Source organism: Oncorhynchus masou, chromosome 27 (genome assembly GCF_036934945.1).
Source record: "Oncorhynchus masou masou isolate Uvic2021 chromosome 27, UVic_Omas_1.1, whole genome shotgun sequence".
Classification (NCBI taxonomy): domain Eukaryota; kingdom Metazoa; phylum Chordata; class Actinopteri; order Salmoniformes; family Salmonidae; genus Oncorhynchus; species Oncorhynchus masou.
Genome location: NC_088238.1, coordinates 20163855 through 20179528, shown reverse-complemented (window position 1 = coordinate 20179528; position 15674 = coordinate 20163855). Strand labels below are relative to the sequence as shown.

Below are 15674 nucleotides of genomic sequence, written 5' to 3'. Positions count from 1 at the left end.
TAGGTCTGTGATTCTGAACCAGGCGGCCCCTGGTTGAGCTTAGGGGTCCTGAAAAAGCAGTGATGAAATGAACATATCAGTAGGAAGGCCAAAATACCTCACATTTAATTGAACGATCGTTTAACATCCATTCATATATTGTGCAATTTCATGTCTTGAGAAACCCGCACACGGCTCTTGGTAGTGTCACTGCTCTTTATTAAGCTTTATGTATCGGCCTCAAGGCCTTCGTCAGAGCTTTTTCCAAAAACAAAAAAAGCTCTGATGAAGGCCTTGAGGCCGATACATAAAGCTTAATAAAGAGCAGTGATCCTAGCAAGAGTAGTGTGCAGGTTTCTTCTTTTTTCTCATCTTATTCAACTGTTACCGTGCACCTGCAACAAAGATCGCTCAGATGTGCGAGTGCCTTTTGAATTTTATATCTTGAGTGTTGACAATATCGAGCACATCTTGTTATCTGTTCTGTCCCAACCAAATTCCCTGTCAGATACTGTTCCATATTAGATAGACCTACTGTTCCCTGTTCCATATTTGATGTAGCTACTGTTCCCCACCATACTGTTTCCCATTAGATAAGTTCCATATCACAGTGTTCGCAGATTCTTTTGTTCCCCATCTTTGCTTCCTATCAGGTACTGATACCCCATCAGATAGGTTTGGGTCAACTGTTCCTTATACTGTTCCCTATCAAATAGATACTGTTCCCCATCATAATTGTGCTCTGGCAAATACTGTTCCAACCTTTCTTATCATAATACAGAGTATAGCCATGATGACAAATACTGTTCCAACCTTTCTTATCATAATACAGAGTATAGCCATGATGACAAATACTGTTCCAACCTTTCTTATCATAATACAGAGTATAGCCATGATGACAAATTGAAATGAAAGCAAATACATGATTTGTCTAAATACATTATTTATACGATGAAATGAAAAATATTTCAATTGAACGTGTCATATGCTGCACATGGATTGTGCACATTTTCAACAGCAGGGATCATCAGCTAGATTCAGCCATGGGCCAATTTTTTCTTGAGTGGATGGTCTGGGGGGGCGGAACATAATAAAAACATATTCGTACACTTCAAATTGACCGCAATAAGCCTAAACATATAATATTTTACTAAAACAGCATAATTTCAAACCTTGATTACATTTGGGAACATTGGGGGCCATCTTTCAGATGGGACGTTAAAACTGGTGTCCTGACTCTGTGGTCATTCAAAATCCCATGAAGTTTATTGTAAGAGTAGGGGTTTTCACCCCGTTGTCATGGCTAAATTCCCAACCTGGCCACATTCCATCATGGCCGCCTAATCATCCCCCTCATTCCTAATTGGCATACATCACTCCTCACTTCTCCACTTGATAGCTGATGTGTGGTGAATGTTCTGACACAAAAATGGTTGCTCAGTTGGTAGAAAAGTGCTATATAAATCCAATAAATGTATATTTTCTGGTATACAATCACATACGTGGTGGCAGGTAGCCTAGTGTTTAGAGCTTGGGCCAGTAACCGAAAGTCATTGTAAAGAAGAATAAGAAAGAATAAGTATTTATTCTTAACTGACTTGCCTAGTTAAATTAAAAACATATGAGTGGGAATACTTGGGGACATATTTCCAGAATAAAATCAATTGGAGCTATTTTCCTGGTGTTTTACAGCCTTTTATGTCCAACATTGAAAATTCAGAAAACTTGGGGGGCCAAATAAAACCAAATTTGGTCCGCGGGCCTCCACTTGGGGAACCCTGCTCAATTTATCTAAGCAAAGAAGATAGGAACCATGAAAAGATGTTGAAGTAAGACACGGACCATCCATACACGACGGACATAGTTCCATCAATAACATCTACAGCCGCCTCTGATTTATTTATTTTTGCTCCAGCATTATGTCGTTTTTTTTATTACCCACATAGATAGATATTAACTTAGTTGTACAACTACAATCCGTATTTTCGCTGGTGGAAAGGAACCATACAATATGGGTGCTATATGGTGTGAAAACCTGACTTTATTTTAGACGAATTTGTAAGATAACTATGTTTGATAGCGAATCTGGCTAGCAAACTAAACTAACATTAGCTTGATTTAACGTTGGCAAATCGACGCGCCCCAGTCTCATCAGTCCCAGGTACTTCTGCAGACGGCTCACCCACTACTTAGCTAGCTAGCTAACGTAGCAATTAAGTTTTTTTTAATCGGTCTGGAAACTAGCTAGCTAGCTAGCTAACGCTTGTAATTACATCTAGCTAGCCAAGTTAAGTAAGTAAGCAAGCTAGCTAACGACCGTTATCCAGGGTAATTTATCTTAGCCAATTTACGTTAGCTAGCTAAATCTATAGCCAAAGGACATTGTCATAGGGCATGTTTCTCGTTCAGCCTAGTTAGCTACTGTATAATATTAGCAATGTAAATTGGTGTCAGTACGTAGGCTGCAGCTAGCTAACGTTACTGGTGCCTTGCTCTTTTCATCTAAATTGAGAAGAGATGGTTTCTTAGCATCAGACTAAATATCTCCTATCACCTCTGCAGAACTCACACAGGGCTGAACCAGAGATGAAGATGTTCTCAGTCTCCCACAAGACGGCCTTCGTGGTCGACCACTGCCCTTATATGGCAGAGTCCAGTCGGCAGCAGGTGGAATGTGACGTGCTGACCAAGGGCCGTGGCCAGGGCATGATCCCGCTGGCCCCAGTGTCCAAGTCCCTGTGGACCTGTGCTGTGGAGTGCTCCATGGAGTACTGCCGCATCCTTTACGACGTTTACCCCCTCAAGAAACTGGTAAGTCCCTCCATCCCATAGCCTGGCGTTGCCTGGTGGTCTAGTCTGTTTTAGCCCAGGTCAGAACAGAGTATAGTCTGTCTGTGTTGGCCAACTCGTCTGTGTTCATTCATATTCCGAGTTGGGCACAGCACATTATATTGCTTCAGTGGTTATGTTTCAGATCAACTACATTGTGAGTGATTCAGAGTTCCACATTCTGAACAGCTGGAGGCAAGAGGATCAAAGCACTCATGAGGTACTTTATTTCCATCTTCGAGAGATGGATGCTTATTTATCAACAGGGCAGCAATTTTGTACAGCACTAATTCTATGGTTCTAAGCAATCTATTTTTGAAAGTCTACAGCTTTTTGTTATTGCAATACTCACTATACTACTACCAATCTCATTGTCTCAATTTGAGGTTAACCAATCCTGTCCAGATAGAGGTTTTGTTGTAATGTATTGTTGACTTGACCTGCTTCCCTTTGTAGCTCATGTCTGCTCTGGCAGCTGTGGGTCCACCTAACCCGCAGGAGGACCCTGAGTGTTGCAGCGTCCTGCACGGCCTGGTGGCAGCGGTGGAGTCACTGTGTAAGATCACTGAGTACCAGCACGAGGCACGCACCACCCTCATGGACACTGCTGACAGGGTGGCCAACAGGGGGCGCATTATCTGCCTCACAAACGCCAAGAGGTGACCATGAACATAATTAGTAAATAATTGTTTGTTTATTTATTATAATACAATTTTTTTAGGGGATAGATCAGCTATGAAATTAACAGAAATATTTGGAACTATCAAATAACATTACTTGTATAATTTCAAATCCACACACTTACTCATTCACAGATTTTTCTTTATTTTTACTATTTTCTACATTGTAGAATAATAGTGAAGACATCCAAACTAAAAAATAACACATGGAATCATGTAGTAACCCAAAACAGTGTTCAACAAATCAAAATATATTTGAGATTCTTCAAAGTAGCCACCCTTTGCCTTGATGACAGCTTTGCACACTCTTGGCATTCTCTCAACCAGCATTTACCTGGAATGCTTTTCCAACAGTCTTGGAGTTCCCACATATGCTGAGCACTTGTTAGCTGTTTTTCTTTCACTCTGCGGTCCAACTCATCCCAAACCATCTCAATTGTTTTGAGGTTGGGTGATTGTGGAGGCCAGGTCATCTGATGCAGCACTCCATCACTCTTCTTCTTGGTCAATTATCCCTTACACAGCCTGGAGGTGTGTTGGGTCATTGTCCTGTTGAAAAATAAATGATAGTCCCACTAAGCGCAAACCAGATAGGATGGCGTATTGCTGCAGAATGCTGTGGTAGCCATGCTGGTTAAGTGTTCCTTGAATTCTAAATAAATCACAGTGTCACCAGCAAAGCACCATAACATCTCCTCCTCCATGTTTTACGGTGGGAAATACACATGCAGAGATTATACGTTCACCCACACCGCGTTTCACAAAAACATGGCGGTTGGAACCAAAAATCTCCAATTTGGACTCTTGACCTAAGGACACATTTCCAACAGTCTATGTTTCTTGGCCCAAGCAAGTCTGCTTATTATTGGTGTCCTTTAGTAGTGGTTTCTCTGCAGCAATTTGACCATGAAGGCCTGATTCACACAGTATCCTCTGAACAGTTGATGTTGAGATGTGTCTGTTACTTGAACTTTGTGAAGCATTTATTTGGGCTGCAATTTCTGAGGCTGGTAACTCAAATGAACTTATCCTCTGCAGCGGAAGTAACTCTGGGTCTTCCTTTCCTGTGGCAGTCCTCGTGAGAGCCAGTTCCATGATAGTTTTTGTGACTGTATTTGAAGAAACTTTCAAAGAAAAAACTTTCCAAAAATGTTCCAGATTGACTGACCTTTTTTATTTAACCAGGTCAGTTGACTGAGAACACATTCTCATTTACAGCAACAACCTGGTGAATAGTTACAGGGAGAGGGATGAATGAGCTAATTGTAAACTGGGGATGACTCTGTGACCGTGATGGTATGAAGGCCAGATTGGAAATTTAGCCAGGACACTGGGGTTAACACCCTTACTCTTACAATAAGTGCAATGGGATCTTTAGTGACCACAGAGAGTCAGGACACCTGTTTAACATCCCATCTGAAAGATGGCACCCTACACAGGGCATTGTCCCCAATCACTGCCCTGGGGCATTGGGATATTTTTTTAGACCAGAGGAAAGGGGGCCTCCTACTGGCACTCCAACACCACTTCCAGCAACATCTGGTCTCCCATCCAGGACCAACCCTGCTTAGCTTTAGAAGCAAGCCAGCAGTAGGATGAAGGGTGGTATGCTGCTGGTTTATGTCTTAAAGTAATGATGGACTGTCATTTCTCTTTGTTTATTTGAGCTGTTCTTCCCATAATATGGGCTTTACCAAATAGAGCTATCTTCTGTATACCACCCCTACCAAAAACATTAAGAAGGAAAAAAAATCCACAAATTAACTTTTAAGATGGCACACCTGTTAATTGAAATGCATTCCAGTTGACTACCTCTTGAAGCTGGTTGAGATAATGCTAAGAGTGTGCAAAGTTGTCATCAAGGCAAAGGGTGGCTACTTTGAAAAATCTCAAATATAAAATGCATTTTGATTTAACACTTTTTTGTTCACTACACAATTCCATATGTGTTATTTCATACTTTTGATGTCTTCACTACAGTTATAAAATATTAAAAATAAAGAAGAATCCTTGAATGAGTAGGTGTGTCCAAACTTTACACTGTATATATATATATTTTTTATTATTCCACTACCCCTCCTCTCCCCTAGTTGTAGGACCTGTGGAAAACATTACAATTCTATATATACACTGAGTGTACTTTACATAGACCAGGGATCATCAACCGGGGATCATCAACCGGACTCAGCTGCAGGCTGAATTTTTTTTAAATGTATTTTTTTTTCATGAGTGAATGTTCAGGGGGACGAAACATAATTACAAATAATGTATAGACTGCTCATTGACCACAAGAAGCCCAAATGGAAGACTAAAACCTAATCACTTCAAACCTTGCTGACATTTGTATACAATTACACATTATAATTACACATAATATGCATGATAATACTTTGGAACAGATTTCGTGAAATTAAAATCACTTGGAGCTAATTTGCTGGTCTTTTTACAGTCTTATGTCCAACAATAATAAAAACCATTTTTTTTGTTCATATAATTTTTGGGGCCAAATTCCCAGTTGGGGAACCCTGACATAGCTTTCACCTGGATTCACCTGATCAGTCTATGATGCCTTATTGAGCTACTGTCCTGTAAATTCTCTCCAACCCTAATCTAGCATACCTGATTCTCATAATTAGCTCATTGATAAGATGAATCGGGTCAGTTACAACTGGGGTTGGAAGAAAAACACACAGGAGGGCAGCTCTACAGGAACAGGGTTGTGGAGCCCTGGTATACAGTGCCTTGCGAAAGTATTCAGCCCCCTTGAACTTTGACCTTTTGCCACATTTAAGACTTCAAACATAAAGATATAAAACTGTATTTTTTGTGAAGAATCAACAACAAGTGGGACACAATCATGAAGTGGAATGACATTTATTGGATATTTCAAACTTTTTTAACAAATCAAAAACTGAAAAATTGGGCAAAATTATTCAGCCCCTGCTTTGTAAAATTATTCAGCCCCTTAAAAACAGCTTAATACTTTTTTCAGTTCTTTCCACAGATTCTCAATTGTTCAGGTCTGGACAGTTCTCATGGTCCATTTTTTTGCAGACTCCATCAGGTGTTCTTCCAGAATGGTCCTGTATTTGGCTCCATCCATCTTCCCATCAATTTTAACCATCTTCCCTGTCCCTGCTGAAGAAAAGCAGGCCTAAACCATGATGCTGCCACCACCATGTTTGACAGTGGGGATGGTGTGTTCAGGGTGATGAGCTGTGTTGCTTTTACGCCAAACATAACGTTTTGCATTGTTGCCAAAAAGTTCAATTTTGGTTTCATCTGACCAGAGCACCTTCTTCCACATGTTTGGTGTGTCTCCCAGGTGGCTTGTGGCAAACTTTAAACAACACTTTTTATGGATATCTTTAAGAAATGGCTTTCTTTTTGCCACTCTTCCATAAAGGCCAGATTTGTGCAATATACGACTGATTGTTGTCCTATGAACAGAGTCTCCCACCTCAGGTGTAGATCTCTGCAGTTCATCCAGAGTGATCATGGGCCTCTTGGCTGCATCTCTGATCAGTCTTCTCCTTGTATAAGCTGAAAGTTTAGAGGGACGGCCAGGTCTTGGTAGATTTGCAGTGGTCTGATACTCCTTCCATTTCAATATTATCGCTTGCACAGTGCTCCTTGGGATGTTTAAAGCTTGGGAAATCTTTTTGTATCCAAATCCGGCTTTAAACTTCTTCACAACAGTATCTCGGACCTGCCTGGTGTGTTCCTTGTTCTTCATGATGCTCTCTGCGCTTTTAACGGACCTCTGAGACTACCACAGTGCAGGTGCATTTATACGGAGACTTGATTACACACAGGTGGATTGTATTTATCATCATTAGTCATTTAGGTCAACATTGGATCATTCAGAGATCCTCACTGAACTTCTGGAGAGAGTTTGCTGCACTGAAAGTAAAGGGGCTGAATAATTTTACACGCCCAATTTTTCAGTTTTTGATTTGTTAAAAAAGTTTGAAATATCCAATAAATGTCGTTCCACTTCATGATTGTGTCCCACTTGTTGTTGATTCTTCACAAAAAAATACAGTTTTATATCTTTGTTTGAAGCCTGAAATGTGACCAAAGGTCGCAAAGTTCAAGGGGGCCGAATACTTTCGCAAGGCACTGTCGATGAAAGGGAGGAGGCAGGGTGAAGAAGGTTTTTTAATCCTTGAGACAATTGAGACATGGATTGTGTGTGTGTCATTCAGAGGGTAAATGGGCAAGTTCCTTTGAACGGGGTATGGTAATTGGTGCCAGGTGCACAGGTTTGAGTGTCAAGAACTGCAATGCTGCTGGGTTTTCCACGCTCAACAGTTTCCCGTGTATATCAAGAATGGTCCACCACTCAAAGGACATCCAGCCAACTTGACACAACTGTGGGAAGCATTGGAGTCATGGGCCACCATCCCTGTGGAATGCTTGCGATAGCTTGTAGAGTCCATGCCCCGACGAATTAACCACCACAAACTTTAATTCCAACTCTCCGATGTCCACAGACTAACCCATCTTTCCCAGAAGACTTACGAAGGTCTTGAACCTCTCTGTTTGTGCCAAGATTTCCCTTAAAATAAATACTCATATTTCCCATTGATTGATGGTGGTTTTCAGATCTCCTAACAGTGCTGTTTGTAGGTCCCTCTGAACACAGATTATGACTTAACAACCACTCCTGGACCTGACTCCAAAAGTGAGCCACCAAAGGACCGTACCAAAAGAGATTATCTATTGATTCTGTTAAACCTGGTTATTAATTGAGAACCTGTAGATACTGAAGTAATGCCCATCTTTGAAGGCATCCATGGAAATCCTCATGGGGGTATTGTGTGTTTGTCTGTTACAGTGACACCCATGTGCGAATGCTGGAGGACTGTGTGCAAGAGACCATTCTAGAGCAAAACAAGATGGCAGCAGGCTCAGACAGGTATGAGATATTGAGATGAGAATAACACGTGTTTTTACACTCTTTAGTGGGGATAAATATGAACTTTAGAAGTCAGATTTTTGGGGAGATTTTTGATGGGAGAATTCAAATGGATTTAGAGGAGGAGATTTGTTAGACTGGGTTAATTTCATTGGTCATCTTTGAAGGGTTTCGAGAGGATCCTAAAGAAGTGTCCTGAATCTTTCCAATGCATTCCAACGTGTCTCTGTGTTTCAGACTGATGTCTATCCAGCAGTGTGAGCTGGTGCTCGTCCACATCTTCCCTCAAGGAGAGGACACCCTGGTCTCAGACCGGCCAAAGAAAGAGGTAGGTTTAAACCTGCTCAGGGTTGCATTAAATTGACTCTGTTTTCACCTAGTCTAAAGGTTAATCTAGATATGTATAACATCGCTCCAAACACACTTTGTCATATCAACGCATACTTAATCTGATGGAGATAAAGTATACTGTTAGTATCCTGTAAACGTGTGCTCATTTCCACATGCTGTAGTTAAAGTTCTATAGAGATGCCATACAATAAAAAATGGCATGCTACTTTGTTAGTGTTAAAGTCCTACATAGTCCTCCTCTGTACCGACAGATCTCCTCTCTGCTGACCAGCGAGGTTCACAGTGTGCGGGCAGGGAGGCACCTGGCCACCAAACTCAACATTCTAGTGCAGCAGCACTTTGACCTTGCCTCCACCACCATCACCAACATCCCAATGAAGGTATGTCTTCTGTCCTCTGCTCTCCCAAGGTTCAGGCCTTCACCAGCCCCATCTGTAACCTTTCACCCTTTTCACTAACTCCCACCCATTACTTCCTTCAGGGCTGTGTCCCAGCAGTCTTGAGTTAACTATTTTCCCGCCTCCTTCATGTCATGACTGATGTTAGATTAGTTATTTAAGGTATAAGGTGGGCTATTTTTGAAGGCTGGACGAACGTTTGAAAAGGGTGACGTCCCGTCTGCAAAATGACCTATCTTGACCCGCCCACTTATTTTCTCTGCATCCACAAACCAACACATTACACATTTTCTATTGGCCCTTCCACCCAATGCACCTATTGCTTCACTCGTCTCAACCTTCTGATACCCTAACCTTGCCCCACCCCATCCTCGGGCCCAAAATGTCCCAAACTTCGTTCTTCTTCCCCGTCAGCCATTGTGCACTATGATTTTACACACAGTTCTTTGTTCATCATCATGTTGAAATGACTCTTGGAACCGCTGCTGTTTTCATGCTGTGTTTTCATGCTGTATTTTCTGTTTTGCTAGCCCACATTAAATGTTTGCGAGCAGGTCAGTACTCTTAAACACACACCAAGAGGGACCGCAGAACGCAAGGCTGTGTGGATTGGTTTTGTCCATCCATCGGACGCTCAACAGCTCTCACTTTTGATTGGCCGCCGATTGTCCACTTGACATTCCAGCAGCCAATCAGTGTTGAGTGTTAGCATGTTTGGTGGATGAGAATGTACGCATTACGTGCCCTGTAGTTTGCCCCCCCCCTCCCCCGGCCTCATGTCCTGTATGAGTCCTTGTTGGTGCCTTCTCTACCTCAGAGTTGATTGGTCGCAGTCCCTCCTTGTAGTGTCTTGTTGTGGTCCTTTGTGCTGTGTTGAGTAGTACGTATTGGTATCAGACCACCCTCTGTCCCTCCTTTCCCTCTCTCTTTCCTCTCTCTCTCTCTTTCTTTCTCTCATTTGAATAGTAAGTCATTTAGTCCTTAGCCATGATAGGCAGGTAGACGCCTATCTCCTAACTTTCGCCCCAAATGTTTTTGTCCTCCATGTAGTCCCATGTTATTCATCTGGGTTAGAAAACATGTACAGCCCTTTTCACTGAAATACACGTCAGACCCTTAAACTTTAGACTGCAACAACCACCGCTGTCAATCTTCACATCACTGGAATCACCTTATAGGAAGAACGGAAGAGAGAACAAAAGAGAGAGAGACGATGCAAAAATCAGTGGTTTATGCATTTGCTGGTACTTCTTGAACCCTTGTTGTTAACATGAAAGCAGCAGTGTTTGTTTGTCTTGACAGCAGTGGATAGGCACTCACTACTGCAAGTCGCTCTGGATAAGAGTGTCTGCCAAATGACTACAATGTCAATGAAAAGGATACCTCGCTGATGTCTCTTTTTTTTGGTCTTCTCCGTCTCCTTTGGGTGTGAAGGAGGAGCAGCACGCCAACACGTCGGCCAACTACGACGTAGAGCTCCTGCATCACAGGGACGCCCATCTTGAGTTCTTCAAAAGTGGTAAGGTTTTAAGAAATAATAATAAAATAATCTGTATTGTTTTGGCCACTAAATTATTGTGGCTTTTAGTGGCTTGGCCATAAAACCACTACAGTAAACATTCAGTTTCTCCCTTTCATCTGTTGTTCAGGCGACCTGCACATGGCTGGTAGTACGAGTCGAGACAGTGGACTTAAGGAGACGGTTACTCTTAAGTGGTGCACTCCTCGCACCAACAGTGTAGGTAGGCACCATGAACCCTGGGGAACGTAGTTATTTGTTGTCGCGCTAACTCAATGAAAAGTGTCGGTAGAGGTGGGGCTTGAGTGGCATTTGAAATTATAAAGATAAAAGAAGAGGTCCTTGATATCGACACATAAAATCCCAAGAGCATTTTCTGTTGTAATATTCTCCTTTGGCTTATCTGGATATTTCCCATCTTTCTTGCGTGTGTCTGTGTGTGAACTGGTGGCTCAGAACTGCACTACTGCACTGGAGCCTATCGGATCTCGCCTACGGACGTCAACAGCCGACCCTCATCGTGTTTGACTAACTTCTTGCTGAACGGTGAGCCTGAATAATTTTGCCCCTGCCCCTTGCCTCTACCCCCTACCCTAAATGTTAATACTACTTGCATACAGAAAATACAAACAAATGTAGTTGAAATACAGATGGTGATTGATTGCATTGCAGGTCGCTCAGTGCTGCTGGAGCAGCCCAGGAAGTCCGGGTCAAAGGTCATCAGCCACATGCTGAGCAGCCACGGCGGGGAGATCTTCCTGCACGTGCTCAATAGCACCCGCTCCACCCTGGAGGACCCTCCCTCCATTAGCGAGGGCTGCGGAGGCCGGGTGACTGACTACCGCATCACTGTAAGCCCCTCCCACCTCTTTCTCCTCTACCACATTACTGAAAGCCCCTCCCACCTCTTCCTCCTCTACCCCATAGTGACTGACTACCATTTTACTGTAAGCTCCTTCCTCCTCTACCCCATAGTGACTGACTACCACATTACTGTAAGCTCCTTCCTCCTCTACCCCATAGTGACTGACTACCACATTACTGTAAGCTCCTTCCTCCTCTACCCCATAGTGACTGACTACCACATTACTGTAAGCTCCTTCCTCCTCTACCCCATAGTGACTGACTACCACATTACTGTAAGCTCCTTCTTCCTCTACCCCATAGTGACTGACTACCACATTACTGTAAGCTCCTTCTTCCTCTACCCCATAGTGACTGACCCCTTCCTCCTCTACATAGTGACTGACTACCACATTACTGTAAGCTCCTTCCTCCTCTACCCCATAGTGACTGACTACCGCATTACTGTAAGCTCCTTCCTCCTCTACCCCATACTGACCTTCCTCCTTCCTACCCCATAGTGACTGACTACCACATTACTCTAAGCTCCTTCCTCCTCTACCCCATAGTGACTGACTACTACATTACTGTAAGCTCCTTCCTCCTCTACCCCATAGTGACTGACTACCACATTACTCTAAGCTCCTTCCTCCTCTACCCCATAGTGACTGACTACCACATTACTCTAAGCTCCTTCCTCCTCTACCCCATAGTGACTGACTACCACATTACTCTAAGCTCCTTCCTCCTCTACCCCATAGTGACTGACTACCACATTACTGTAAGCTCCTTCCTCCTCTACACCATAGTAACTGACTACCACATCACTGTAAGGGGCAGAGGAGGTTTACTCACAACTAATTGGAGTTTGTTTACAAATCTAATGCATATAAAATGTCAATGTGAAAACACATAAACAAAGAATTGGTGTAACAGCTGTGTACTGTGTTATGTAGCAATGTGTACCTGCAATGTCCTATATTTACGCTGTGTCTATGAAACTACCATGTTAACACTGGTAGGTATAAAATACACTTATTCTAAAGTGGGACCAAAAGTTTTATACCAGTATCTTTGGGGTGTCTGCCGCAGGACTTTGGCGAGTTCATGAGGGAGAACCGTCTGACTCCTGTCCCAGAGTCCCCAGACACTGAGGCAAGTGGGAAGCCCCCGGTGGAGAGGGCCAAAGCCCAGCTGGAACGTTATACTCGCTATTGGCCAATGATCATCTCCCAGACCACCATCTTCAACATGCAGGCGGTGAGCAGGACAACAGCCTTCTTTCACACACTGCACAGTTGCTCACCTCATATCACTCGTTTGATTGATTTTGTTAACGGTGTAATTTTGTGACTTGTGTGTTCATTGTATGTGTGTGACTGTGTATGTGTTAATTGTGTGTGGTGTGTGTGTGATCCAGGTGGTTCCGCTGGCTAACCTCATAGTGAAGGAGAGTCTGAGTGAGGAGGACTTGCTGACCTGCCAGAAGACCGTTTACAACCTGGTGGATATGGAGAGGAAGAACGACCCTCTTCCCATCTCCACTGTGGGCTCCAGGGGAAAGGGCCCTAAAAGGTAGTCTGTCTCTGTGTGAGAGAGACTGATGTTGTGACTTAGTGTCACTCCCTAAGTGTTTAGGGGTGGGAAACAGGGTGTGTGTGTGTCTGTGTTTGTATGTTAAGGATGTGTGCGGAAGAGAGTGAATTGGGGAGAGAGTCTGAAAGTGTAACTGTGTCGCTCCCTGAGTGTTTGGAGGTGGGAACCATATATAAGTTCAGTGTATGTGCCTGGTCTCCTGTCCTGACTGGTTAATTTCTCCTCTGGGCTTAAGGGATGAGCAGTACCGCATCATGTGGAACGAGCTGGAGACTCTGGTGAAGACCCACGTAGCTGGCAGTGAGCGACACCAGAGGGTTCTGGACTGCATCATCGCCTGCCGCAGCAAACCCCCCGAGGAGGAGGAGAGGAAGAAACGGGGGAGGAAGAGGGAGGACAAGGAGGACAAGGCAGAGAAGAGCATCAACAAGGATTCAGAGGACAAGAGTTGGCAGGAGTCAGAGAGGTCAGGGTGACACTACACATTTTGACCTACTGTTTTAAACAACAGACCTGCATTCAATCAACTCTGTGATTCTGAAAAAAATCTTGTCTGAAAAATATTTATTTTTCATAATATATACAGTACCAGTCAAAGGTTTGGACACCTACTCATTCAAGGGTTTTTATTTTTTCCTATATTCTACATTGTAGAAAAGTAGTGAAGACATCAACACTATGAAATAACACATGGAATTATGTAGTAACCAAAAAAAGTGTTAAACAAATCACCCCAAGCAACCCTTTGCCTTGATGACAGCTTTGCACACTCTTGGCATTCTCTCAACCAGCTTCACCAGGAGTGATTTTCCAACAGTCTTGAAGGAGTTCCCACATATGCTGAGCACTTGTTAGGTGTCTAAACATGACTGGTACTGTATATACCGGTTTAGTATTTTACCCTGGTATTCTCCTCATCACTGTCATACTGTGTTGCATTCTACCCCAAGCCATAAGACTCCTGAACAGCTAATCAAAGGGCTACCCAGAACCCTCTTTTACGCTGCTGCTACTCCCTGTTTATAATCAATGCATAGTCACTTGAACTTTACCTGCATGTACATATTACCTCAATTACCTTGACTAATCGGTGCCCCCGCACATTGACTGTACCTCTGTATTTTATTGCTGCTGTTTAATTATTCGTTACTTATCTATTTTTTTACTTAACACTTTTTTACTTCTTAAAGTATTGTTGGTTTAAGGGCATGTAAGTAAGTGGTTCACTAAGTTCTACACCTGCTGTATTTGGCGCATGTGACAAATAAAATTTGATTCATCCACCAGGCTGAAGGGGGCACTAGAGCGTGGAAAGGAGGAGCAGGGGGAGTCGGAGGTCATAAAGGATTCTCCTGACTCGCCAGAGCCTCTCAACAAGAAGCCCCGTCTGGAAGAGATCCAACTACCTGAAAAATCCAAAGGTGCATGCCCCACCCCCCTTCTGGTTGGCCTTGACCTACTTGTCCTCAGGTCCATGGTGTGAACTGGCATATTTGTTGAATGCCAAGTTCATGATTATCATTGCAATGAGTAGTATTCAATTATTATTTGTTTTGTTTCATCACTGCATTAATTACCTTTTTTATTCAGAGACCATACATTAAGGTGTGCCATTACCAGTATTGTTCCTTTTCACTGATCTTTCTGTCTCTCTGTGTGTTTTCGGCCTGTGGTTACAATGTAGGTCCGGTGTCCCTGCTCACCATGTGGACTAACAGAATCACTGTGGCCAACTCCAGGAAACACCAGGAGTTTGCCGGCAGGATCAGCTCTGTGAACAACAAGGCAGAGTTATACCAGCACCTTAAAGATGAGAATGGGTGTGTGATAATAGCTCCTAGTTCTAATTAAGCAATAAGGCCGAAAGGAGGTGTGTTATATGGCCAATATACCAGGGCTAAGGGCTGTTCTTATGCACAATGCAACTCGAAGTGCCTGGATACAGCCCCTTAGCCCTGGTATATTGGCCATTTACCACAAACCCCAGAGGTGCCTTATTGCTATTATATACTGGTTACCAAAGTAATTAGAGCCGTAAAAATACATGTTTTGTCATACCCGTGGCATACAGTCTAATGTACCACTTCTGTCAGCCAATCAGCATTCTGGGCTCGAACCACTGTTTATAATGTTTGATAGAGATGTTGTAGTTTGTTTTCTTGACTTAAATCTGATTGTCCAGTACCTGTTATGGAGTAGACGGTCTTATGATAAATAATTAGTTGACTTTTCTTCTACTGTTAACAGAATGGACCTCCACGAGAATGGGAAAGCCACCAGATGATGTGACCTGTCTCTCTACAGGATGCACCCACTCCACCGAATACCTTACCACAGCAGGAATATGAGCTTGGACCAGAGATCATGTCAATCTGAGGTGTATGGACTGTCCTCCCCTACTCTGTCCATACCAGACATAGATTAATGGGTAGCAGTCAGACTTTGTAATTTTTAGAGTGATTTTTGTTCGTTTTCTACCCACGTTTGTATGGATAGGCTCACATATTGTGTGAAGCAATAAAGTTGTCAACAGGCAGTATTTTTTTCCTGTGCCGTTC

General features: G+C 43.0%; 1 protein-coding gene across 3 annotated transcripts; it reads left to right on the top strand.

Moving 5' to 3' along the window:
* Positions 1-1785: 1785 nt before the first annotated feature.
* LOC135515740 (integrator complex subunit 13-like) lies at positions 1786-15652 on the top strand. Of its 3 annotated transcripts, none has more exons than XM_064939443.1 (17): positions 1786-1808; positions 2542-2790; positions 2954-3028; positions 3265-3467; positions 8329-8409; positions 8647-8737; positions 9012-9140; positions 10593-10677; positions 10808-10900; positions 11134-11223; positions 11350-11528; positions 12613-12780; positions 12941-13095; positions 13352-13582; positions 14404-14537; positions 14801-14936; positions 15364-15652. In XM_064939443.1, exons 2-17 carry the CDS (start codon positions 2566-2568, stop codon positions 15398-15400), a joined length of 2112 nt encoding a protein of 703 aa, XP_064795515.1. In that variant the 5' UTR covers positions 1786-1808; positions 2542-2565; the 3' UTR covers positions 15401-15652. The 3 variants fall into 3 exon arrangements, with proteins under 3 accessions (XP_064795515.1, XP_064795513.1, XP_064795516.1); XM_064939441.1 differs by lacking the exon at positions 1786-1808 and adding an exon at positions 1817-2140; XM_064939444.1 differs by lacking the exon at positions 1786-1808 and adding an exon at positions 2205-2271.
* Positions 15653-15674: the final 22 nt, after the last annotated feature.

Excerpts from the sequence above, each read along its gene's own strand:
- LOC135515740 (XM_064939443.1), top strand. The coding sequence starts at position 2,566 with ATGAAGATGTTCTCAGTCTCCCACAAGACGGCCTTCGTGGTCGACCAC. Across the intron at positions 11,224-11,349 it reads GACTAACTTCTTGCTGAACG|GTCGCTCAGTGCTGCTGGAG; the intron begins GTGAGCCTGAAT and ends ATTGCATTGCAG. Across the intron at positions 11,529-12,612 it reads TGACTGACTACCGCATCACT|GACTTTGGCGAGTTCATGAG; the intron begins GTAAGCCCCTCC and ends TGTCTGCCGCAG.